We start from the raw sequence: 24,639 nt of genomic DNA on the forward strand, positions 1-24,639 counted from the left end.
CGGGAGGAAGCTGTGACAGTTACATCAATCTGCATGTGGCATGTAGAATTCCCTTACAGTAGAGAACACATAAAGGCATGCGTGAGTGTAGCACAGGAGTGCACTACCTGACAATTTGGGGAAAGGGTCTTTGAATACACACACACACACACACACACACACACTCCCTCAGCCACAAAGGTTCCAGTCACTGTGTCAAGAGAGCTCCATTTGCTGAGCTGCCTTGGAAAAACTACAGCCACACTAGTGCCCAGATGCTCTAGAAGCCGTTAATTGTGTTGCCAGTCCTCATCCCATCTGCTTGCCTAAGATGGGGTTTTCCCCACAATGCAGAAGACCTTACCTGAAGCAAAGACCTGGAGGCTCTGAGTCTCGATTTCCAAGACTCTGCGTCTCTTCGGTTAGCCTAATAAAAGTCATTATTATACTTACTGAAGGGGACTGGGCAGGCCATGATCAGACAAGGATGGTGCACAGCTTTGCTACATGGTGTTAGAGGAGGTTAAAATCTGGGATGTGGGCTTGTTTGCCTTTGATCCCTCACTGAAGCAGTCTTATGGGAAGGAAAAAGAAGGGCAGGTCTACGCTACAAGATTAAACCATTTTCAAACTGGTTCAAACAGCCACGGCTTCCCTCTCCTTGCCAAGAAATCCCTTCTTGGAATACTAGAACATGGGGTCATCTAGGATCAGGACAGACAAATGACAGACTTCTTCACCTTCATTCTCTGTTTGTCAACCTCTTTGAGGCATTGTGTGAAAGAGAGCGCTGGTCTCCTCCTGCAAGGCTGTTCTTTATCACGTTAGCCTTGGAAACTGTGGTTCTCTGTGCGTGCATGTGGGGTGTGTGCGTGAACGTGTGCGAAGAGTGTTTAAGATCTCTAGTACAGATTACTCACTGCCCTCAGATAACTACAAGACCCGGGGTTCCTTGGGGAAGGCTCATGACTGCCAAACCTGTCTGAAATTAAGCTTGGACTGGAGATGTGCATATTCATAATTTGGTGTGTTTAATGTAGGCAGATCAGATCGCGACTGTAGAAGGGTGCGTGCTTCACTGTTTGTCTGGTTGCAGCTTCACTCTGTGCCCAGTCACCCGCTGACTTCAGAAAATGTTTGGGGAAATATTCAACACATTTGGGGGCCCACCAGTGATCTGTGCATGACAGGGTGAAGCCAAGCGTTGCAATACAGATCTTCGACAAGCCAAATCTTGGTCGTAAGAATGTAAGAAGAACCATGCTGGAGCATCCCAAAGGCCTATTTAGCCCAGTAACCTGTTGTGGGCTGTTCCCACAATCTGTTCCCAGTCTGATGTCTATGGGAAGCCCACATGCAGGACGCAAGTGCAAAAGTACCACCCTGCTCATGTTTCCCACCAAATGGTTTGCATAGGCATACTGCCTCTGATGCTGAAGATATTATATAGCCATCATGACTAGTAGCCACTGATAGCCTTATGGTCATAAGAAGCATCACCCCAACGCAAAACAGTTTGAGTTACAACACAAGCCAAGTGGGAATCAAAAAGCATAGAAGCCTATGATTGGGGCCAACCTTAGAGATGGCTTCCGATCACCCAAGAAAACCACTTCTTTCGAAGCCTGTTCCCTGGTGGAATCTGCATTCCGGAGAGCAGTACCTTTTCATAGGCGATGTTGAACTCGTCCCAGTAAGCTGCTAGTTCGTCAAGGCTGGACAACTGAGCCAGTCTAGCAAAGACCATCTCCACCTTATTCGCACTGCTGAGCACTTCTTCCGTCACGGTTAGCTGAGCGAGTTGTGCCGCTGAGAGGTCCCCCAGGTGGGCCGTCTAAAAGAGAGAGAAGACATACAGAAATGGATGGAAAGGCTGGTCCATGTGCTTTTTCATCCTGTGTACTCAGTGGATACTGTGTTACATGTGGACCAGAAAGATCTAGGTTCAAAGTCCTGTTCAGTCTTGGAGTTCACTGGGTGGCCTATGCCAGTCATCCTCAGTCTAGCCTACCTCTCAGGGTCACTGTCAGGAAGAATATGGGATAATCTCATATCAGTCACCCTAAGAGCATTGGAGGTAGGGATGTGCGAATGCACCCCCGTCTGGGTTCTCTGGGCACCCGCCCAGCCCCTGGCTCTGCTTGCCAGTCCATGGTCCATGCTCAAGCTCCTCCTGCACTCAGTGATCAGCCCGGCAGCCTCATCGAGCTCCGTGGTTGCCATTTTTTGAAAAATAAAATGGTGATTGCTAAAATGCGCATATTTGTGTATGTGTAAAATCACATGTTTGCGAATGCACATACTTCTGCATGCGCGGAATGTGTATCTTTGCAAAAATGTAAATTTTTGCAGATACGCAAATATGCACATTTGCAAAATGCACATTTTTGCATATGTAAATATGCACATTCACCAAAATGTGCATTTTCGTGCATACGCAAATATATACATTTTTGCAGTGGCCATTTTATTTTTCAAAAAATGGCAACCACGGAACTTGCCAAGGCTGCCAGAGTGAGTGCTGGCCACTCGCTGAGAGGGGGAAGCAGGCAAGCGGGGGCAGGGGCTTGGAGAGCAGGGCTCAGGGGTGCGGGCAGGGGTGTTCTGCTGGATTCCTGGATGGAATTGGGTGCCCACACCATCCCTAACTGGATGAAGATTAGGACATAAACATAAACTGGAGGCATTCAAGACAAGGCTGGACAGCCATCTGTCAGGGATGCTCTGACTTGGTTTCCTGCACTGAGCAGGAGGTTGGACTCGATGGCCTTGTAGGCCCCTTCCAACCCTACTATTCTATGATTCTATGATTCTATGATCAATAATCATATTTAGCATTTATAAAGCATCCCAGAACCTATGGTGCCAGTGAATGAAACAACACCAGTTGAGTCACCCCCAAACCTCTGGGATGCAAGTTGCGCCACCTGCAGCAGCAGCATCACTACTCCCCCTCTCCACAAGTCTCCACCCATTAACTGCAACCAAATCTGTCTGACACAGGCTGATCAGTCCCAATCAGTCCTGGGATCTAGAAAGTGTTGGAGTAATGAAGCTGGAATCCAGAGCTCTTCTAACCTTAGACTGCTTTATTGATTACACCAATAGCATATACAGAATTCACACTTCCAATCACAGATATCAGGGATAAATGTAATTTAGTCCCTGTCCAATCATACTTACTACTCACTACACTGGGATGCCAGCCCCACTCAGGGAGACTTTGCTCCAGAGATAATAGCTCAGGCTCACAGCCACCATGCCAGCCTTCCCAAACCTACTGCCTTCCAGATGTCTTGGACTACAACTCCCAGCATCCCCCTTTCCACATGAATGACCACAATGAGCGCTGGCCTGGGAAGGAACCATGTCATTTGCCCTGTGCATGTCATCCCTCCATACAGATGTTACTGAATTAGCATGAGACGAGGACACAGTGACAACATATGGATAGGGAGGGCTGTCACAGGGAAATCCGGCCCTTTGGGGGCTTGCTGGATTTCCCCTGGAGCCCCTGGCTCCTCTTGCGCAAACTAAGCATATTAGAACCGCAATTTGTACAAATTATGCAAATTACAGCTGAAATTTGCATAAATCACACACATTACAGCCACAATTTGCGTAAATGGTGATTTTAAGGAGGGGGACACCAAAAAACCACAAGCTGGCCCAACTCAATACAGGTAAGCAAGCAGAAGTCCAGGGGGGACAAGCTGCTGAAAGCTTGGCAACCCCTCCCTGACGGATTCCTCCAACATTCCTGCATATAGATCAGGCCTTGGTCTGGGTAGCAAGAACACCATTGCTAAGCTTACCCCATTGAAGTTTGGATCAATAGCCATCAAATCTGTGATGTTAACAAAGGACTTGAATCTCTGGAAATAGAGGGATATCCAGTTGTTTGTTGTCTCGCAGTCTGAAATTAAAACAATAGATTTCAAAAGGTTTAAGATGGGTGCAGAATTTCAAGCCTGGGGGCCAAATCCAACTCTTTGGGGGATCCCCAGATGGCCACACCCCTTCCCTTGGCCCCACCTTCTTTCCCCAAGCATTGATCCCCCCCGCCAAAGGTTGAAATGCCTCTCCTAAGGCTGAGTTACTGGCAGTGAGAACTTGAAGCCTGCGCGACCCTCCCTGCCCTTCCTAGGACAGACAACTGTCTGTGTGGAGGAACATTCGGACGTGCAACCCCCGCTTGCCAGTGCACACAGCCACCCAAGAGTTGTGCTGCAGCAGACTGGGCCCATGGCAAAGGAACCTCTTGGCCCAGAAGCAAAACAGGCCAGCTCCCGCCCCTAACCACAGCTGAGGCTGCTTGTGTTGCCGGGCCGGTCAGGGCACCACTCGTTCATTTGGAAAGCAGGATGCGAAAGGCTCACCCATTTTTCGAAGGGCCTGAAGGATCCATTGGGCCACACCGGTTCTTGTACCCGGAGACATCGGGTCAAAGGCAGCATCCAGTCCTTTCACGCTGCAAAGCATCAACATGGGGAGTGGTACTGAAACACTTCAGAGGTTTTCCTAAGACTAGTTTGCATATGCAATATGTGCCTCTCTTGATTTCTCACCACTTTGGGGGCTCCAGATTGGGGCTAGGATCCCCAAAGATTCTCTGAACATATTGAAGGCACTGAGATATCTGCTTCCATATTATTACTTTACACCCAGCGGAGGGTGAGGGCTCCGATGCCAGTGGGGTAATGAATCCGGTCCGGGTTTCAGTATGAACCAGTCAGAACTCTAAAAGAGCTATCCAAGGTGCTGAACCCATTTGGGGGACAGGGGACAGCACCTTGGCAAGCTCCTTTAGAGTTCTGACTGGTTCAAACTGAAACCCAGAGCGGATTCACCACCCCACTGACATTGGAGCCCTCAGCCTCTACTGGGAAAGGCTGCCTTAAATCCAACAGCATATATGATATATGCAACATGAAAATGTGGTCTATAAGAACATAAATTAAATTTTTTTTGCAAGCAAATGTACATTAAGAGCTTCCTTTCCCTTACCCCCCAATCATTTTAGCACTAAAGTATATCATTCAGCAAGGGTGTCTGTGGTTTGTTCTTACATGTGAGAACAATGCTTCTCCGTTCCACAAAGACTGCCAGTCCTTAGAGAAAGGGGGGGGGGTCCCCTTTGACAGTTTGGCTGGCAGATTTTACTTACATGTCTTGTAACTGCGTGCAGTTGGGCAGAGAAGGAAGGGTCCCCAGCTCCTCAGGTGTGATAGAGGGCAGATACAGCGTCAGTATCCCACTGAACCAGAACTCTAAATCAGTTATCGACATGGAGGCAAAGTGTGGCTTCAAGATCTTGAAAATCCCTTGTAGCATGATGCCACGAACCTCCACGTTGGTTATCACCACCACGTTGCCCTGAAGACAAAGCACGTACAACCATCAAACACTGGGGAAACTCATCTCTGCTTTCAGATCCAGTATTCACTTTCTCCCTGAATTAATGGTAGCGCTCTGGGAAGGCTTACAGCCTGATAGTGTGGTGCACATTAAGATTTTGCAGTTTCAAAGATCCTAGGTTCAATTTCTGCTATCCCTCGTTAAACAAACTCAAGCAGCAAAGCTAGGAACGGCCGCTGCCTGAGATACTAGACAGCTGCCGCCAGTCAGGGCAGACAAAATTGTGCCAGCTGTGCTGAACAGAAGCGGAGAATCTATAGTCACATTTAGGGAGGGGAGACAAGTTTCTAGTCCTCTGGGCTGCAACTGAAAGGTGGAAAATGTGGCTGCAAGAATACGGTAGAAAATGCATTCAATGCCTGTCAAATCACAATGCCAGAGAGGCTGAGAACGATTGGGGGGGGCGGTCAATGGTCTGCATAGCTCTTTGCCCCTCCCAATATCTAATAGAACTACGACAGATTATGCGAAGCAAACAAATATATGTTGAACTGGACATGACATTTTTCTAAAATGAATGTGGAGATGGAAAGCTGTGTTCGAAATCCCTGTCAGCCTCCCTCTGGAATGCTTATATGGTCAATTTCAGGTCAATTTCACTTGGCACAGAGTTCAGAAAAACCTGTTGGTTTTACCATTCTAAAGAACCTTAAGAATCATGACAGGGCATGTCTTGGAGCAGGGATGAGGAACCTTTTCTTTCTGTCAAGGGTGCAATCTGTCTGGGGCAGCATGCTGGCTGTGGGTGGGGCTGAAGCTAGTTGCGGTTGGGGACAAAGCCAAAAGTGACTGGGGTTACCCCCCCTTTATCTCCCTGACCAGTGGGTTGCTGGGGGAAGACCAAGTAACTCTTGGCAGAGGTCTGAACTAATTGCTTGCAAATGGCTTTGGAAATTAGGCTGAGGGCCACACACAGCCACAGGTCGCAGGACATAAATAAACAAATCATTGTGGTTAAAGAGTAACATTAGAAACAGGTCTGTGCGACTGAAGCACATCAGCCATCTCTAGTCTGGCAAGCTAAATCCATAGGAGTTGTTGCTCACCTGCTCAGCAAGTTTATTGACCTCTAGAAGAAAGGTTTGGAGTGCAGATATATTTCGGACTGAGAGGGTTGTGATCACATTTGCTGCCTCCTTCTCTGCACTGACCCTGGTGCTGTTGGTTAGACTGCCAGAGATGACAACCAGTGTTCCTATTTGTTCTGCTGTCAGCAAATCTAGTGCTTCGAACTGGAAGGAAAAGGAAAAAAACAACACCGTGGTTTTATTCCTTGTCGGGGGGGGGGGGAGGAAAGACAGAAGAAGATCCCTCATGGTTCAGACTGCAGGTCCATTAAGTCTGGCATCCTATTGCCAGGTTCCAACAGCTGCCTGATGGTCCAGGGAACTCAGTAACACATAGAGATGGACCAGTTCCTTTCCGTTTCCCATTTCCCCATCTTATGTTCATTCCGTCCCATTTCCATATCAGCTTGTGAACTTAAAAAAAAAGTCCACAAAAATTAGTATGCATTTTAATGCTAATTTGTCCTAATTCACACATTCTTTGCAAGCAGTTCTTCTAAATATAAGTTTTTCCCCTTAATAAAGTAGTTTTGTGTGCACTTTTCTCAAAAATATGCATTTTTGTAGTCATTTTTTGTTCCAAGAAATGCATCACAAAACTCTGAAAAGAACTGTGTTCCGGTTCGCATATTGATTCAAGTGCAAATTTGACAAGTCCTTATTGAAATGCGACCCAAATTCTCTCCATTCCTAATAAGAGAACATGAATACAATGTCCATCCTACGTTGTTTGTCCCCAACAGCACCTGAATATGGCTGTTCCAATAGTCGCTGATAGGTGCGTCCTCCCTAAATTTGTCTCTCTCTTTTTAAAGCCACGAGCAAATCACTCTGTCTCTCGGCCTAGCCTACCTCACAAGGTTGTTTTGCAGATAAGATGAAAATGCCCTATGTAGGCTACTTCAAATGAGACTGAAGGGAAAATGTCAGTGCTTACGCCATTAAAAGAGGGATTCAGACGGACAAAGTCACTGAAGTCGGCGAAACTGCTGGAGTGTCCAAAGTTTTCTTGCAGCCACTCTCTGCTGCCCGTCATTGTGAATGTGCAAGCAACTCCTGCAGAGAATATGGAAACAGGAGAGTTTAGACAGCCCATGGTTATTCTGTCTGCGCCAGACAGGAGTCGATGCAATTTTACCCGCTTCCCCCAATGCTCCACTCCTTTGTTTCTGCTTCTCTCCTCCAGGCCCTTCTCCCTTATGTTGTTTTCTCTCAACTTCTCATTTTTCCAGTGGTTCATCCCAAACTCTGAGCATTTTTTAAAAGGTTTGCATGAAAATTTATACATTTTTGTGTGCATTTCTCCCAATACATGGATTTTTGTATACAATTTTGCCTAATAGACACATTTTTGCCATTTTCCCAATATAATGCATTCATAAAATTTCACTAATATATGCATTTTTGTAGACATTTTTGATAACTGAATTTCAGTTTGTGTGTTGGTTTAAAAGTGTAAAATTAAGTGCAAACTGAACAAACTTCTCCATCGTTATCATTTTGCAAGTCGTAAAATTTTAGCACTTTTTTCAGCAAGCAAGAAAAATACAAAGAACTGTAAGAGTCAAATTACCTTCCTTTGCAAGCTGTCCTTCTAGAAAATTCAGACGACTTCTGAAGACCGCCTTCTGGGTAATTAGATCTAATTCATCATACACAGAATTTATTCCTTTGTAGCTACCAAAGAAGCAGGAAACGATTATTTTTTTACACTCTGTGCCAAAGTTGCAGGATATACACCAGCACCTTGCACATATTCTTATACTCTACTGTCCTCTCTGCCTGATCTCTCCCACTCTTCTCTAAATGACATCTCTGCCTAGTTTTCTACAATTTCTGGTTGGATGTAGTCGCATGATTTTAGTTTCTTCTTTCTTTTTCAATTTTTTTCAATCAATTTCAGTAAGTTAATCTGACCATATAACACAAATTATTTCCAGAATGTACTAAGAAAAGTACAAAACAGTTTCCAATAGATGAACACATAAAACACAGGACAAAACACCCACATAAAAATTATATCACCACTCACAAGCATTAATACAGTAACCAGCACATCTTAAAACATTTCATTTTACTTCTCAGAATTCTACAACCTCTGTTAATTTGGCCTCTGCTACAGTTTCACGATCTTATTGACCTGTTCCCTAATTGTGGCAGTTATCATTGCTTCCCACTTGTAAGCAATCACAATGTTTGCTATTATTTAAAAAAAAAAGATTAAGTTTTGGTGCTCCTTATTAACAGAGTTGTCAAATTCAATATATCCACCACAAAATGTTTACAAGGTTAAATGGAATATTGTAGTTAACTTAACTGCACAAACAATTATTTTCATATCTTCAGGCACGCTCACTGTACAATTAAAAAGCCAAGTTGTCATCTCACTTGCTTAAACTTCAAATAGTCTCTCCGTCTAACCCTTTCTTCCCTCTCTCTTCTTTCTCCTTGACTCTGGACAATGTTGTCTCTTATTCCCATATGTTTGGGGATTTTCTAAACTCTATTCTTTTCCTATACCCACAGAGCCTAACGTTTAATCTACTCAAAATACCGAGGGACTTGAACCGGGGACACAGGCATCTTGCTTCATGGACCAACATGGCAGCTCACAAGCTGAAGGAGTTCCTGGAATGATCTTTCCTGTGCTGCCCTCAGAATGGCCAGAAAGAGTACTGCAACTCAATAACTAGGCTTGGTGACCTGAGGAACCCACGGAGGCCTGACTAGCTCTACATGACTGCTATTCCAGGCTTGGTTCCTCAGTCTGAGTATCTTGTTGCACTGAGTAGCAATGCGGACCCTCTGTCTTGCCTCCCGCCTATCTGTCACCTTGTCTGCTGCCTCTGGCCATTGGTCCCCATCAGCCTGATCCCCGGCCAGGCTGTCTTTGACCACGCTATCTGCGTGGTCAAGGTTCTGGTGCAGGCCCCTTAATCTGCCCGCACCAGAGCTGGAACCCTCTGTCTTGAAGCTTGGCCAAGGCCTGAAATGATCACCTGGTTCCTTCTCTTAGGCGACTTTTGGCTGTGCTCGCTGCCCACCCCTGACACCTGCCCAGCCCAAACCTGAGCCTACTCACATGTCACGGAAGTCTGTACAGCCGATTTGGGTTGGGAAAAGCTTCAGGATCTTTGCGTCGGCCACGGGCAGCAGCCTTGTCAGTTTCACCTGGAACAGGTCTTTCAAGGAGGGCGAGCAGAGATCGGGGAAGCTCTTGTTCACCTTGGTCAGAATGGTCTCCAGCATCAGGTATGTGGCTTTGTGGTCGAGTGAGGGCTCCAGGGGCAACCCTGCTAACTCATTCAAGTAGCCTTCAGTGTAGAAGACATCCTGGCTGCCAAGGGCTCGGGCAACAGCTTCGGTAAGGCTGACATTGGAGAGGACACCGTGGGCAACGGTCAACTGGGCTAGCTGGGAGGCGGTCAGGACATCCAGAGCTGCAAACTAGAAACAGGGAGGATGGTGAGTTTCATCCTGCACACAGCAGCAAGACCTTAATGGACCAAACAAAGACTCCCAAGGAATGAGTGCCCATTTTTTTCCATGCACGCAGCGTTTGACCATGTGCACAATGCTCGTCAGGAGGAAAACATTTTTAAAGGCCATAAGAGCCAAGTGCCTCTGAGGCTGTGCCTTTCCTTCATGAAGGGAAGTGGTGCTGTGTTAGTCAATCAAACATAATGCAGAAACAGACCAAACAGAAAAAGCCACGTTCAGAGTCCGAGTACAGCTTCGCTTGCCGCTATTAGAGATCTGCTGTTAAGAGCAGCGTTCGAAAACCTGGCAACCGTTAATGTTACCTTGGCATTAGAGCCATCCAAACAGAAAGCAAGCAGAAATCCATCAGCATGTCCAGGAAATATAACACTAAAAGGGGACACAGCAATGGTTCCCTAGCTCCTATAGAAACTGCAGTAGAACAACACATAAGAAATAGCCTCAGTTTCACCAGAGTTGCAGGGGCATAATTGTAGTTTGATTGGGATCCCTTCTAAAAATCACCTTCCAAAACTGCAGAAAGTAAAGCACTGAACCTTGCCTGTAAAAAGGGTCTTCTATATTTTGGGACCACTAAAGCCCCAAATATGGAGTCCATTCATTCAAACGAGGGATACACAACTCAGCCTTGAGCCAAGGGCAAACAGACATGCCGAGATGACGTCTATCAGAGGTTGATTAGGTTTGCACAATACAACAACCCATACTGGGTTGTCATGTGAAGCAAGCCATGGTGGGCTGTTGTGTTGTCTGAACCCAGACCGCTTCCTGCAGGGGGACTTATTTTTCCCTAACAAGCCACTTTGACAGCCCATGGCTTGTTCTTGGGGTTGTTTTTCCTCATGTTGGTTGCCATGTCATCCGAACCTGGCAGAGCAAACCCATCATGGGTTGCGGTGATTGGGCAGTGAGCCGCTCAGCAAGAGCGGCAAAAAAAACCTGCTGCTCTTCCTGAGCGATCTCACCTGTGCCGCAGTGACAGACCCTCCATTGTCTGTCAGGCGCACTGTGGGTTGTTCTGAAAATAACCCACACTGTGTCGCTTATTCACAGGGTGGGTTGTTGTGTCATGCAAACTCACCCTTTGTCTATCTACATCCTCGATCCTTTGCTTAATTAGCATTTTGGCACCACCCATACCAGCATTAGTAATTGGACAGGAAAGAAACCCAAGGAGAAGATTTTCTGAGACACAGCCTTTTTTCAAGAAGAAATGAATGAATCCATAAAAGTTAAATAGACTAAAGAACTAAAAATAGACCTATACCCAGAGTATTTCTGAGCATATTCAGAGTGCCTTCCTTCTCAGACAAAAAGCCTATTTTTTAAAAAACCACATTGTGGCAATTGGTATCCCTGCAGGCATGAGGATAACAGAAAGTGAGTTACTTTCCAGCATCACAAAAACAACTGATTTTCTTACCCCATCGAAACCACTCCAGGTCTTCCTGAGATCGTTGTAGGAGGCATAGTTTAGAAAACTCTTCCAGTTGCTGTGTATCCATTCTTTGGCTGAACTATGCTGGCATCCTAAAAGGCAACATGAAAAGAATCTTCAATGGTCAAAGGGGGGAATGGAGCCACTTCGAGAATGCTTGTTGTTGCTGATAGGCAGCATATAAATATTTCAGATAATTAAATAGACAGAACCCCCACTTGGGAGTCAGAGGAAAGGGAGAGTGGTGACGCTCCCAAACAATCACAGTCCAGTAGAGTCTAGTGTAGCCCTTTCTGACCTTGTGCCTCCAGGTGTGTTGGACTACAATTCCAACCATCCCCAGCAACAACAGAAAAGGGGAAGGCCCTCTCTAGACTGCCTGTAATTCAGGCACTGTTTTTATTTCACTTTTGACAAAACCTTTCTCCTAAAATATCACCCCCATGAGGGCTCCTCCCTCAGCTGTCACCACCACTAGCCATCCCAGCAAGCTGTAACACAGGGAGATGAGAGGAGGAAGCAGGGCTATTCCATTAGCCCTGCTAAAGGAGGACTTTATTTTTTCCTCTTCCCTACTGATGCATTTGTCCTTTTGCCTCATGTCTTTTTAGATGGCAAGTTTGTGGGCAGGGACCATCTTGTTTCACTGATGGTTTGTAAGCTACTCCGGGATGCCTTTTTGGCTGAGCAGCTGGATAAAAATACTGTACAGAAATAAAGCATTTTGCATCACTCAAAAATTCAGTGTGGGATTGGTGGTAGAAATGAAAGCCAGACCCAGGGCCTGCCCTCAAGCTGACAAACAAAAACACACAGAAGAGGAGCAGGGTGGAGGGACACGCTAGAGCAGGGAAATCACTTTGGAGCACCTGTTTTGGGGGCTCTTGGGCAAGATGCTCTGAGTGCCCGCCCAGGTGCGCCCACCTCCTCTTCTTCCTCTTCCGCTGCCCATTTGCTTGCCTCTCCAGCCCTGTGCAGGTGTTCAGCCTGCACACGCGAGGGGAGGGGGAAGTGTGATGGGGCAAATGCGCGCACTCAAATCCCATCCCCAGCGTTCCTGGGTGTGCAGGTACCTTGAAGGACCCTCAGCATTATTATCGGGGCTCCTGATTCTGAAGAAGTTTGTACACCCATTTAATTGAATGTGTTTGCAAACCCGCTGCAGTCCTTCATCCTCAAACCGCAAAGATTTACAGTGGAGCTGGTTACGTACGGAAATTGGGAGCAGGGCTTGTGTGCACAGCCCCCGTCACACTTTCGACCCAGATGTGTGTGGGCTAAATGCTTGCCTAGGGCTCCTCTCTGGGCCCAGTCTGCACCCCCCCCCCCAGAGGGAGAAGACGAGGTGCACTGTTCCTTTTCCTTGCTCTGCTCAGTGCCTGCCTCCAAGAGAGGGCAGGTGAACAAGCAGCAGCACAACCGGGGCAGTCCTTGTTCTTGCTTCCAGGCAGTTCCTGAATTCCATCATGCCCCAGGTCAGGAGTGGGCAGCACATGGCCCACAAGCCGCATGCAGCATGCCGTCCTCTTCTACGGCCTCCGAAGCCCCTGCCACCATGCTGCTGAATTTGGCAGCATGGGGGCAGCAAGAAAAGCCAGGAGAGCACTGCTACAAAAGCTTTGGCCTTTCTAAGGCTCCGTAGTGGTTTGCCATCAAATTTTGTCAGAAAACGCCTGGGGTTTTTTTGGTGGTGGCAATAGGAGTGCTGCCCATGGGAGGGCAGGGAGCTGGAAACTGGTCCCAAGGCTGCCTGAAGTTGCCTACCCCTGTTCTAGGTGGCCAAGAAATGAAACGCAGGGTGGCACTCTCCAGATGAAGGTTCAGTTCTCGTTGGTTCTTGTGGAGTGCAGATGCACTCGGCTTTAAAAACCACAGTGGAACGTACACTAAGAAATTACTTCTCATATGGGATTTGTGAATGTTTGAGGCCTACAGAGGCAAGGAAAGGTAAAAAGATCAGGCCTAGAGGCCTGGAGGTTTTCTTTTGGGATGGGGGTATCCCTGAGAGTAGTTTCATTCCCCGGTTAAGTTTCAGTTTCATTTCCCCAGTTAAGTTTCATTTCTCCAGGTTTGAAACAGTACTTTAGGTTTTGAGGGAGGAGGGTATAAAACGAGAGAGTCAGAAAGGCCAGAGCAGCAAGAGCAGAGTCAGGAAGAGCAGAGCAGGAAGAGGGAGCAGGAAGAAGCAGCCTGAAGTCTAAGTGCAGCCTGGGTAGAGGAACTTTTATTTTCCTCTCAATGCCTTTTGTATCACTCAGCTCTATTGTGCAAATACCTTTAGTTGCGATTTGCTTGCTTTAATTTACCAGTAAACTCTTGTGGTTAAACCCTGTGTCTAGAGTGCCATTCACCCCACGCCTACAGCCTAAACCCCACACCCCACGTTATTGGAAAGGGGAAGGTAAAAGAAGGAAGGTGGGACTCTGAAGGAGGCAAGAGATCCTTAAGGAGTTGCTCAGGGGGTCCAGGTCACACAGGGAACCCTGACAGGACTGTTCAGGGGCTATAATCCACAAGCCACTTGCTCCTGTGCTGTTCTGCTGCCTTGACTCGGACTCCACCTCTGGTCCGAGTTACTGGGTTGTGGTTTATGACCATTGTGAAAAGAGCTGCAGAGGTGGCCTACTTACCATGTATAGTAAGGAATCTTCCAATCCAGTTGGCCACCAGCTGCCTTGTGCTGTTGTCCATCCCAGAATATACGCTGTCCAGGGCTTGGACACTAATGATACAAGAAGGAATAATCACTACACAGCTGTTGCGTGTCCTCTGAAACATACACATCCTTGTGCACTGCAAAGGCCCTTTGGGATAGGGGTGTTCAGGATCCAATTTTGGTTGAAATCCTGCAGCTACAAGTTAGAGGGCTGTTTGAGCACCAGCTTGCACACACAGCAAGAAACAAGCTCCCAGTTAATTTATTAATTCTGCACGCTGTCCCCAAGATCTAGGAGAGATAAAACAACTTGCAGAGGGTAATTGTGTTAGTCTACTGCAGCAGAAACAACCAAGAGTCTTGTGACACCTTAAAGAGGAACAAATTTATTCTGGCACACATGTTTGTGGATTATAACCCACTCCATCAGATGCATGGAGTATTGTGGAGAGTTGCAGGTTTTTATACAGTGTGTGTGTGTGGGGGGGGGGGTTGTAAACAGTGAGGTCAGAAGGAAATTAAATGCAGAAAGCACTGACAGTGGCAATCGTATTATCAACAGTAGCCATTCACAAAACAGTTGCTGCTGATAACACAAACACCCTGGCACTAGATAAGCCAATTAACACGCATAGTATGATTTAAAAAATCCTTTATCCCGATTCAAGCCACTGGTGATACAAGGCTCAAGACCCCAAATTATTTGGAATGTCTTGGAAAGGAGGGGGGAAACGCAAGATGTCGTCTCATTTGCTCCGTCCCTGCTCCTAACTTAGGTGGAATGAAGACATTCAAATTGTCGGTACATACACTGTAGCGAAGCCGTCACAAGTGATAGGAAGTTGGGTCATGCAGTCTAGGACGTTGCTGTTTACAGCTGTCAAATAGGAGTGCAAAGTCTCTTGAAACCAGGAGGCAAGGAAGCCTGCACTCCGCACCTGTGGATCTGTGTTGAGCTTTTCCCATGCTGCGTTCAGCAAGAAGGCTTTGGATGCCGGCGAGATCTGGTCCCTGGGGATCTAAAAAAAGGATCTATGGAATATTGAGTACTTTGGGGCACTCTGCTGCTTTGAGCACCTTAGTGCTCAAGGATGAGAGGATAAGCAGAATGAATCCCTTCTTTATTTTATGTGCTGCACCCCCATCCCAACATCACACGCTGCTTGTGATACATATCTACAAAAGCAGATATTGCAGATTTGGCAAGTCCATCCAAATTGCCACTGCATGTCACATGAATATTATTAATTGTCACCAATTGCATTTCATGTTCCTGAGTCAAAGGCACAGCTCCCAGTGCAGATCGAAGTCATTGCTGAGCATCTTATGTGCAATGTGCTCAGGTACACATCTGGTTCCCCATTCAAAAATAGCACAGAGAGCAGCATAAATCAATGCCAGCCTGAGTAATTATTGCACGTTGCATGGGCAATTTCCTTAAAGTCTCAGCAGCCTGCTTTTAAACTCTCTGCTTGCAGTTAATCTGGGAAAGGGGGGGTTGGAGGGGAGCTAATGTACCGATGTATAGGGAATCTTGACTTTTGAGCTGCAGGGGCTCAGATTTTGTGACTCCTCTGTTCCTTTGCAAAATTTTCCCTTAACAAAACATCCCTGGGGTGCCCTTTATAATAAAAATATCAATTCATAAATGTACGGGTTGAGCAGATGGGAAGCGAGCAGGCGGGTCAGCATTCCTAGTCCCAAAGCAACAGCCCCATCCATCCCACAAGCCAGGTGACACAGAAATTCCAGTGGTTTGGAGTAACATCTGGTTGCCTTGAGCGTCATTTTTTGGTAGCAAGGCAGGCTATAAATTCAGTCAATCAAGACATTACACAAAAATTGTGTCAGTGTGCATGACGCTAGTGATACCCATTTACCTGCACACTGATCTCTCCCAGAGCTGCCTGCAGCGTGTGTATCTCAGCACTTTCAAAGAGCAGCAGGAATGCCCCTTGGTCCAGCTGGGCTGTGTGGTCAGTGATGGAGCACTGGAGGATGGAAGCCAGCTCCCGTGAGGTCAGGTTGGAGACCTGTGGCATAGAAAGTGGACAGGTGTCATTTGTGTAAATTATTTGCACTAACAGGAGCAAAAGGAAGGATTCTCTCAAGCTGACGGAAAGCCCCAAATAGCCAGATACTTGTCTTTAACTGGTCCAGTCCTTCCCTGAAAGCAGGTGTGGGGAAACCCACCTCCCCAAGGGCCGTATTCCTTCAGGGGCAATGTGTCAGGGACCACATGCCAGAAGTGGGTGGTGGCCAAGCCAAAAGTGGGCATGGCCCCCCTCTCCCCCACACACCCCTTCCTTGTCCCCATCCATCCATTTACACTCACACACAAGCACACCCCATTCATCCTTCACTAATTCATTCTCTTATACACACACACACACACACACACTAATTTGTACTAAGGAAAATCCTCCCACTTCCTCTAATGCCGAGTTTTTTCCCCGCGCAAATTGCTGGCACAGAAGGTCCAATTAGGACCCTGGAGGAAGTGGGGCTTTAAGCCTTTCCTCCCTGCTGTGGTCCCAATCCAGACTGGGGAAGGCCATATCTGCAATTTGTATGCTAAAAAAGACGGAAGGTGCAATTCTATGCATGTTTAGACAGAAAAAAGTCCTACAACCCCCAGAATTCCCCAGGCACCCATGCTGGCTGGGGAATGCTGGGAGTTGTAGGACATTTTCTATCTAAACATGCATAGGATTCCACCCTTAAAGCTCTCTGCTGCTCTGCCTTGACAACCCTGTCTCATAGAATCATAGAATCATAGAACAGTAGGATTGGAAGGGGCCTACAAGGCCATCGAGTCCAACCCCCTGCTCAGTGCAGGAATCCAAGTCAGAGCGTCTTGAACGCCTCCAGTGTGGGAGAGTCCACCACCTCCCTAGGTCATCGGTTCCATTGTCGTATCGCTCTGACAGTCAGGAAGTTTCTCCTGATGTTCAGCTGGAATCTGGCTGCCTGTAACTTGAGCCCATTCTTCCGTGTCCTGCACTCTGGGATGATCGAGGAGAGATCCTGGCCTTCCTCTCTGCGACAGGCTTTCAAGTACTTGAAGAACGCCATCCTATCTCCCCTCAGTCTTCTCTTCTCAAGGCTAAACATGCCCAGTTATTTCAGTCTCTCTCCTCTCTTTGTACACATTTTTGTTCTGGGCCTTTTCACTTCCAGTACAATTTCCTAAACAATGTCATTTCCGAAATTCATGGAAGAACTGAGTTTCTTAGGATGAAGCAAAGCACGATATCAGCTCCTTGGGAAGCTAATTAAGGTAAACTTTGCGGAATCTGAGCTGTTGGAGAAAGTTCTGCAGACTGACCTTGCAAGACCTTATATACTAAACCTCCCTCTTTAAGATATTCAAAGGTGGTAAGGATACCTGGCCTACCAAGCCACATGCATACTGTGGTAACGTAAAGTTGCATGGTTCATCAAGGGTCGAGTTTAAATCAGGCCTGAACAAAGGGAAAAACACACACAATGTTATTGCTAGTCCAGAACAGAATTCTGAGCTCAGATCAGCATTCATGTAATGTTGGTTAAAGACATGTAGTCTTATTTTTAAACAATGAAATGATTAATTAATTGACCCAGGCTGCAATCCTATGCACACTTGCCCAGGGGTAAGTCTTGTTGAACAAAGTGAGACTTATTCCAAAGTAAACAAGCATAGGATTGCATATCTACTTTTGGGGGGGTTTTAAAAGTTGACCAGCATATGGGGTGGGGTTTTCTCCCTACTTCTGTTTAGAATAATTCCCTCTGGTACATACCTGCTGACAGAGCTGCAATAGTTTGGAGCTGTGAAAACAAAACAGAACAAACAAACTTAACACTGAAGTCACCACCGCGGTCTGGGGAGACTGCTTAATTCGACGGAGAAGGTGAATCACAATCCGATGCAGTGTGAAACATGCTTTGGCCCATCGCCACAACACAGAGGGGTTCCCCTGTGTTGGATTGTGGCTGTGGCACTCTCACTGCTGGGTGGGGTGGCACCTGGCCAGCATCCGAGGCAAATATTGCATCCAGCCAGACCTAGTTACAGTCTTCTTCGGGAGGACCATTCAGCATAATCTGAACAAGCATGAAGTGAGTTAGGGAAGCAGCCCGTTCATCTCTAGTCGTTGTGGGTGTTACAATGGCTGCCATCCCTTATGCGCAACGCAGATGCCAACAGTCTGGTGGGCGCCGCCTCCACAAACCCTCCATGCAAAGGTATGACCTCGCCACCCCTTTTGCCCTCGCTGTGAGGCCCGCAATGCAGCAGAGCGGGGTGGGCTTGGTGGCGGCGTGGGCTGCACCGTTTCAGACTGCCAGCGGGAGATGCCATTTTTGACCGCTCTCGTGTATGAAAGCAAACAAACCTCCTTCCTCCAAGCAGAAAGCGTGCCTAGCCAGGGGGGAGCAAGGCTAGAACAGCTCTTCCTGATATGTCAGCTTTCTACTTGGAAGGAGTGTTTTTTTTTTTTTAACTCAAAGGAACATTTTAAAGGGAGTTGTCTCCCACCTGCAACCTGAAGTGATGCTAAAATAAAAAGTGATGCTAAGTAAAATCCACCTCAGGATTTTATCATTTCATTCTCCTAAATGTGTAAACCAAGCCTTATTTGGAGGTGGTCAAAGGCTAATTTACCCCATACTTGAATGTGAAGTGGGGATATTAATCCACTAGAGAAATGTCTGCCATTACACTAGGGGGGGCGGGGGAGAGAAGAAGGCCTGGAGTTTCATTTCTCGGTCACGCTAGAGTGCGACAAAGAGACAGGAAGCCAGAATTGACTATTACATATATCGATAATTATGTTAACACTTTGGTAGAGAACAGAGTTCTGAGCTCAGATTCGCATGTGAGCGCTGTAGGTTAGGGGTCAAGCTAGTATTCGCCTTCCTGCCCCACCAACCTGCCTCCCTCGGCCCCACTAATTCTTGAGCTCCAACTGTGACTGCAAGGTAAAAGTACAGCAGATTTTACTTACAGATTGGGAATGCTGGACACTGATTAAAAAAGAAGAGAGAGGACAAGTGATTAGAAAATCAGAATGCATCTTGCAAATATATTGCCAGAGCTATGTCAAAACGCTAATCTTGAACTAAATTGTGAAGGGGGTCAAAAGGGCAGTGAGAGGAAGCCAAGGGCTACAGCAAAGATTTTCAAGGAAATGGTGCATCAGGGTGTTCGATTCAATCATGCCATTCTTTAATCTTTTATATAGCCGCCTTGTGAGGGCCGTGCACCCTGAAAGGTGGGTTGAAAATAGCACTTTTTGTGCGCTCACACTGTACAACGTTTATCTCATTTGTCTTTACTGCAACTCTCAGGTGCAAGTTGCTATATCTTCCTTCTGAGTAACTGGTGCTACTTGCAGGACAGACTTCAAACTATAAAGCAAACTCCCACAACCAGCGTTTCTCACCACCATTTTCCCTACTTACTGTATTCAAAGAGGGAGGATAGCGTCGGAGGGAAACAGAACCAGGCAAACTGCCTTCTGTCCAGGCCCCTTAAAATACAACTTTGAATAGTTAGAATGCAGGAAAGGGCTAGTCTTCCAAAAAAAATTTAAAGATTAAAGTTATCTGAGCTAACGGCCATTCCCGCATCTTGTGGTAGAGATTTCCGTAAGTTAATGAGCGGTGTAAAGTGGTACTTTCTTTAATTAGTCCAAAACCATTTTGGCCCCACTGAGTTTTATGAGAAATGGAGACAAAAAAATTCACACACAACCTACAAAGAGTATTTCCAGGCCCCCCTGCGATTTCTATTATGTGTTTGAATGGAACAACTGTAATGAATTTATTTCCAATTAGCTAACAACACAGTCCTATCTGGTGTCACTCAGAAATTAATCTCACTGAGTAGAGAAAGGATTGCAGCCCTGCAGGACCACCCTGTCCATGTTTACTCAGAAGTGAGTCCTGCTGTGTTCCCAAAGTGTGTATAGGATTCCAGCCTAAGACCTCATTCAATAAATCTTAGTGGGTGAATCACATGCATTTTACTCAATAATTGCTGTGTCTAAGATGGTGCCTGCTGCAGCCAGTTTTTGTAAATACTTGTGTTAAGAACAGTTTGGTGCAATTTTAGCTGCCTCTTTATTAGGAGGCACTTTATAGCAATCAAAAGGGGTTTCGTCAATTAATTTAACTGATGGTTTGATTCAACATTGCAGCCACACTATTACCCTATTGTACAGAAAAGGACTGAGTGTCTGTTTCACCTACCAGTGGTGTTGTCTGAGCCCTATTAAGCTTGTTCTTTCTTTTAAATCTTTGTATTTGTAACAACAAAAAACAAAAAAGCAACAAAAAGGGGGAAATTCATATCATAAAACATATCAATATACAGTCATCATTAACATCTCCCTTGATGTGGGGGGAGAGAGTTTCCTTTCCCGCTTTTCTGCTACATAACTTCTAGGTGGCACTGTGGTGCTTCAAAATAGTGCAAACACACAAGAGGCAATCACACTTTCTTTTACTTTCACAATTAAATGCCACATTTTCCCTGCTCTAAAAAAACTCACCCAAAGTGTTGGTTGGGCACAGAAGCGACACTGAAGAGTCACAATGTCATCTAAAAAACCTGTAAACAACCATGGGTAGGGAATGACGAGTGCACGATAAATGCCTCGTGTAGAAACGCCCAATGCCTCGTTAAGGCATATGATGTGGGCATGTCCTGTAGCGGCTTCTTTTTGGTTGGGAGTCACTGTTTGTATAAATTTTGTTTTTGAAAATCTTGTGATAACAGCAGATGTCCATGCACTTTTAAATTACATCCTGGTGATGTAGGGATTAACAGATGGACAGTAAAAGTGGATACCGAGAGCCTTTACAGTTGCAAAGAGACTTGTACTCCAAGCTTGGAAAGAAAAACACCCACTACCTGTCACTCAGTGGACTGAAGACCTTACTGTCTTGCTACATTTGAGCATATCTCCTACAGCCGTCAAAGTCGCATGAATGATTATTTAGACATATGGACTACTTATCTTAGGACGCAAGCCTATGGGGATAGGCGGCCGCCTCCGAATTCAGACGGGACAGTCTATCCAATGCAGGGCAGGAGAAGCAAAGGGATCGTCCCCTCCGTGCTTCAGCCGCCCTGTATTTGTGGCTAGACAGCTGATTTTGGCTATCTAGCCATGGGAAGGTGGAATGGGGGAAGCGGCTGCTGGACAACACATAGAATGTGTCGTACCAGTATTTCTGCTTTCCCCACCCTGGAATGCCCCCCCCCAGGACGCCCCATTTTCGCTGCTCTGCGCTCCTCTTCTGAGTGCAGAGCTTGGGGCCTTTCTGAGCTGCCTGCACAGGAGGGGGGCAAGGTTGGTTCTCCGGGAACCAACCTCAGAGCACGGGCTCCGAGGTAGGTTCCTGGAAACCGACGTGTCCTATGGCCATCTAGCTGCTGATTAGCGGCCAGAGGATTGCTCCCTTAATGTATATATTTGAAATGAAAATATTAATCCTTTCCCCCCTCCTTGTTTTTCTTTGTTTTTTTCCTCTCTCTCTTTGGATCTCTGTTAAGCTGAATCTCATTCCAGCCTCACAAAAACTTGGCCCAAACAGCCATTTTTGTTCTGAGGAACCCCTTATGTATGTGGATTTGGTTATGGCAATTATTAGAATAAGAACTGTGGTTCGGAACACTTACCTGAAATTAGTAGTATTGTGAGGACTGTAAAAAAGGGTGAATCCTCTTTTTCCTTCATAGCAGCTCAGCTACCCAAACAGATCTTCTTTGCAGTCCTGTAAAGCATTATATATCACCTTGGGGGTTTCTCCACGACAACAGAATTTTTCAAAGGATCGGCTTTGGTGCGCTTTGGTCCGCACAGGGCTCCACGAGTGAGTCACTTCAAAGAACACACTTCCGGGGTGTGTGGTGTGATGGAGTGAATGTCATCTGACTGGCAGGGGCTGCACAATCAATAAGAGACGCTTCCCCTCCCATCCAGGCTCTCCCCTCTTTCTCCTTTGATAAACTCACTCTCCTTCTCTTTCCCCCCTGCATTACTTACTCCCTTAAAGCAACCGTCATTACAAGAACAGAGTGTTCTCTTTGCCTTGAACCTGCTGAAGCTTGAACAATCTCCTTCTCTCCCCCACCTCTCCTTGCAGAGTTGCGATCAGTCGAAGCTTCAAAGCTTTGACATCAAAGCTCCTGAATGCGTTATTCTGATTCATGGGAATCTAGTAACTTCGGGAGTGCGCATTTCGGGAACAGGCCTCATTGACCACAATGGGAGTAACTTCTGAGTAGACACACTTATATTTTTGCTGGGAAAGGCAGGGATGGGAAACAAAGGGATGGAAAACTAGCCCCCTTTCTAACCCGATGCTGCGCAGGATCAGATGATCAAAGGTGGAAGTAGTTGCTTTTGAATGGCAATAAACCAAACAATGGAGAATCACAGCACTGAGATTACAGCCTGTAGGGAATTAGTGCTTTAAAATGTGCTATTTCAATTGGGGGGATCGCTGTAAATTCTGATGTGCACATTCAGGGGACAAGCCTCATTGACCACAATGGGAGTTACGTCTGAATAAACACTAATTGGTTTGTGCTGGGAAACAAAGGGACAGGAAACAAAGGGACAGGAAACACCCCTTGACCCGGGTCACAGTGAAAGGCACATCCCTGGGCAGGGCTAGCACACCTGAGGTAAATGCGGGGGTTGGGGCACACAACAACTATACTGCAGAGAACCCAACTTGAGGAAAAGAATCGGACTTTAAGCAGTCTCAGGAAATCCAGTTTCCCCCTGATAAGCTCCAAGGTGGCTGCTGGATGGCCATGACATCATGTATCCCTAACAACCCCCACGCACAGCCAGCTCGGAGTACATCGCTCATGGACACAGCCCCCGCCCTATGGAACTGCTAGTCTAGGCCCCCTCTCCCAAGACAAGACATCCTGTCTCTCCTGAAACACCCTCGCTTTGGGGTGTGCTCTAACCCTCCCTTCGTCCGTCCACTCTCCTTGTTATCCCCCAAAGACAAATTGCAATTTGAACTGGAAGCTGTTCAGAGGAGTGTTGGACGGAAGACCCCTATGGCTAATTTCCAAAGCCAGTCTGAATGAGACTTAGATCCTGGGGTGCTTCTGGACTGACAGCTTCAAGAACTAAACAGTCATTGCTCTCCCGCTCTAAGCTACATGTGGAATTGCAGTTGACGTTCCACACTTCAGGAGGTATAGCACTTCGTGTGTGTCTGTACATTCTGCTCTGTTCCATCTGCACTAGTGAGCATGACACAGCCATGTGAGCAGGGAAGGGACAATTCCCCTGGGCACACCATTTCCAAAACTATTTTGGGTCCATTTTCATTATTTTAAAAAAATGTGCAAATGCATTTTAAAATGATATTGTGATATTGCACAATAGTGATATTGCACAATATCAATTTAGTGATGTTGTACAATAAATTTGACGTTAAAAAGGAGAAAGGGAAAAAATAAAAATAAAAACCAGGGAGGAAAATAAACAGTGATAAAAGTGACATGTATTGGAAAGAGCAGAATACCCTCATTTTTGTAATCATTCTTTTTTTAATCCACTAAAATATTTTTTCATGTAAGCACTATTGGGTAAACATTTTAATTTAAAAAAAAACAGGCAAAAAAGAACAAAATAAAAGATGGATTAAAATGTGGCAAAAAAGGCACCAACCAGAAAGGTAATAGTGCAGGCACACATAGACGTAGCTATGCGGGGGCAAGCTTGCCCACCTGATACATCCCTGCATGCATCAAACCTACACCTCAACAGAAAGACAGAGGAGTAGCAAGCACTAAGGTAATCCACACCTGAGGAAAGTATGCTACATTTCTGTTTTGTTTTTGTTTTTAAGTCAGCTTTTTTGAGATCTGAAAAAAAGATGGAAAGTGCACTGGGAAAACATAGGAGGACAATGACTGGATGACAACATCATGTAAATGCCCTATAAAATGTGACTACACAGAGCATGGCTATTCCACAGTAAACACCTAGTGTGGAAGGACCCTTGGATACCTGGTTTGAGTATCGTCTTGGCCCTTGGCTTACTCTTTCTCAGCCTCAGTTTCCTGCCTGTAAAATGGAGGAGAATAGTGGCTTACCTCACATATTTATTGCCTATGTCTTCATGAAGGCATAAAGAAAATGTATTCTACTGCACAGACTTCTAGCAGGTGATATTACCAGTTGCTACATATATGGTGACAATGTCTACGTATAAAGATATTTTGGAACCAAATCAAATTTAAAAAAACATGGAAGTGACAGATCTCATCTGGAGTACTGTGTCCAGTTCTGGGCACCACACTTTAAGAAGGATGCAGACAAGCTGGAGTGGGTTCAGAGGAGGGCAAAAAGGATGATCAGGGGACTGGATACAAAGCCCTATGAAGAGAGACTGAAAGAACTGGGCATGTTTAGCCTTGAGAAGAGAAGACTGAGGGGAGATAGAATAGCGCTCTTCAAGTACTTGAAAGGTTGTCACAGAGAAGAAGGCCAGGATCTCTTCTTGATCACCCCAGAGTGCAGGACACGGAATAATGGGCTCAAGTACAGGAAGCCAGA

At 46.1% G+C, this 24,639-nt stretch overlaps 1 protein-coding gene across 1 annotated transcript in view; it reads right to left on the reverse strand.

The window, feature by feature from the left end:
• LOC146336779 (uncharacterized) overlaps nucleotides 1–24,639 on the reverse strand; it is an 84,425-nt gene that overhangs the window by 53,153 nt on the left and 6,633 nt on the right. Inside the window, exons 3-12 of the mRNA XM_084817882.1 lie at nucleotides 15,940–16,092; nucleotides 14,870–15,078; nucleotides 14,034–14,125; nucleotides 11,389–11,495; nucleotides 9,547–9,911; nucleotides 8,038–8,141; nucleotides 7,402–7,520; nucleotides 6,444–6,629; nucleotides 5,147–5,355; nucleotides 4,359–4,450 (exon numbers count right to left, since the gene is read on the reverse strand). Coding sequence (XP_084674008.1) covers nucleotides 4,359–4,450; nucleotides 5,147–5,355; nucleotides 6,444–6,629; nucleotides 7,402–7,520; nucleotides 8,038–8,141; nucleotides 9,547–9,911; nucleotides 11,389–11,495; nucleotides 14,034–14,125; nucleotides 14,870–15,078; nucleotides 15,940–16,092 — 1,636 coding nt within the window. The remainder of the gene's footprint in view (nucleotides 1–4,358; nucleotides 4,451–5,146; nucleotides 5,356–6,443; nucleotides 6,630–7,401; nucleotides 7,521–8,037; nucleotides 8,142–9,546; nucleotides 9,912–11,388; nucleotides 11,496–14,033; nucleotides 14,126–14,869; nucleotides 15,079–15,939; nucleotides 16,093–24,639) is intronic.

Source organism: Heloderma suspectum, chromosome 12 (assembly GCF_057233095.1).
Source record: "Heloderma suspectum isolate Gila_16-S chromosome 12, 16-S_ref, whole genome shotgun sequence".
In the NCBI taxonomy this organism is placed as follows: domain Eukaryota; kingdom Metazoa; phylum Chordata; class Lepidosauria; order Squamata; family Helodermatidae; genus Heloderma; species Heloderma suspectum.